This window comes from Limulus polyphemus, unplaced genomic scaffold (assembly GCF_000517525.1).
Source record: "Limulus polyphemus unplaced genomic scaffold, Limulus_polyphemus-2.1.2 Scaffold18904, whole genome shotgun sequence".
Classification (NCBI taxonomy): Eukaryota; Metazoa; Arthropoda; class Merostomata; order Xiphosura; family Limulidae; genus Limulus; species Limulus polyphemus.
In genome coordinates this window covers 1-1,685 of record NW_013684514.1, presented here as the reverse complement: position 1 = coordinate 1,685, position 1,685 = coordinate 1, and the positions used below count along the sequence as shown (strand labels likewise).

At 35.0% G+C, this 1,685-nt stretch overlaps 1 protein-coding gene across 1 annotated transcript; it reads right to left on the bottom strand.

Moving 5' to 3' along the window:
* Nucleotides 1-22: 22 nt before the first annotated feature.
* LOC111084365 (protein espinas-like) lies at nucleotides 23-1,360 on the bottom strand (the record flags this gene model as incomplete). The annotated part of the gene is made up of 2 exons (XM_022381100.1): nucleotides 23-424; nucleotides 1,157-1,360. Coding segments are annotated over 2 exons (606 nt in total), but the record flags the coding sequence as incomplete, so codon positions are not given.
* Nucleotides 1,361-1,685: the final 325 nt, after the last annotated feature.

The following is a 1,685-nucleotide window of genomic DNA, read 5'->3' as shown; positions in this document are numbered from 1 at the left end:
CTTTGATTTGATGGTTTCTCACCTTTACAATACCTAACAGAACAATAAATATATTAATGGTACTTCTTTGATTTGATGGTTTCTCACCTTTACAACACCTAACAGAACAATAAATCAGTCCCTGTCTTGGAAGAAAAGGCTGACCGAGTAAAGGCATGTGACAAGTAGAACATCGGAAACAACGCTCCACCGCATGCCAGTGCTGCCCCTCGTATGTCATCTGCCCCTGCTCTACGCCGATTGGGTTACCACAAGTGTCGCAGTACTCAGAAAATATGGCGTCAAAGCAGTGAATACAAAATGGTTTCCCGTCACTCACGATGTACTTTTCTCCTCCGAGGCTTTGCTCACACTCAGAACAGTAGAAATGTTTAATGTGCCAAGTCATGCCCTCTGCTTCGGTACACTCGTCGGCAAAAATGATCTGAATTACGGAACAATATCAATCATACATCAACTGAATTACGGAACAATATCAATAATACAGCAACTGAATTACGGAACAATATCAATAATACAGCAACTGAATTATGGAACAATTCAAATAATACAGCAACTGAATTATGGAACAATTCAAATAATAACCGTAATTCAGTTGCTGTTGTTCCGTAATTCAGTTGCTGTATTATTGATATTGTTCTGATACTGTTCCGTAATTCAATTGCTGTATTATTGATATTGTTCCGTAATTTAGTTGTTGTATTATTTATATTGTTCCGTAATTCAGTTGCTGTATTATTGATATTGTTCCGTAATTCAGTTGTTGTATTATTGACATTGTTCCGTAATTCAGTTGCTGTATTACTGATATTGTTCCGTAATTCAGTTGTTGTATTACTGATATAATACAACAACTGAATTACGAAACAATATAAATAATACAACAACTGAATTACGGAACAATGTCAATAATACAGCAACTGAATTACGAAACAATATAAATAATACAACAACGCTCTACTGTTTTTAATAAATCGTCTGTGTGTTCGCAGATTGGTCAAACTTATTTTAATGTTAACTAACTCACCTGTATTATTATCGTACTTATCCTGTTGAAAAAAATAGTCAAAAACACTCCATAAACAAACGAAGGACAACATAGTGCTTAATTTACGGCATCTGGTTTTATAATGTCCAGCTGCACTCTGTTACTTACCTCATCGCATGATGCACATCGAGGTTTGAAACATTCGGCATGATGGCGACCACAGTACAACTTGCCATCTTTGGTGAAGTAGATCAAATCTATTAGAAGTTCCTTACATTCACTACAAACAAAGCACGAAGGGTGCCAGAAACCCTTGCAATTTCCTCTGTCCACCTTTACGCAGACGTCATTTCCGTTCAGGGTCTCCTCACACTGAAGAAATTCAAATAATTATTCAAACATTGCTCACAACTCGATTGTGTTCAAACAGCGACAAAAAGATGAAATAGTAGATAGTGTAGAAAATACAGAAATATCCAACAATATAGGTTAAACACAACATATATCCACTAACAATACATGTAAAACAAAAAATATATTCAATAGCAATATAGGTAAAACAAAAGATGTATCCACTAGCAATACAAGTAAAACAAAAGATATATATCCACCAAAAAATACAAGTAAAAAAATATATATCCATTAAAATACAGGTAAAACATAAGATGTGGGCCTTTTCCCTACCAACAACGATACA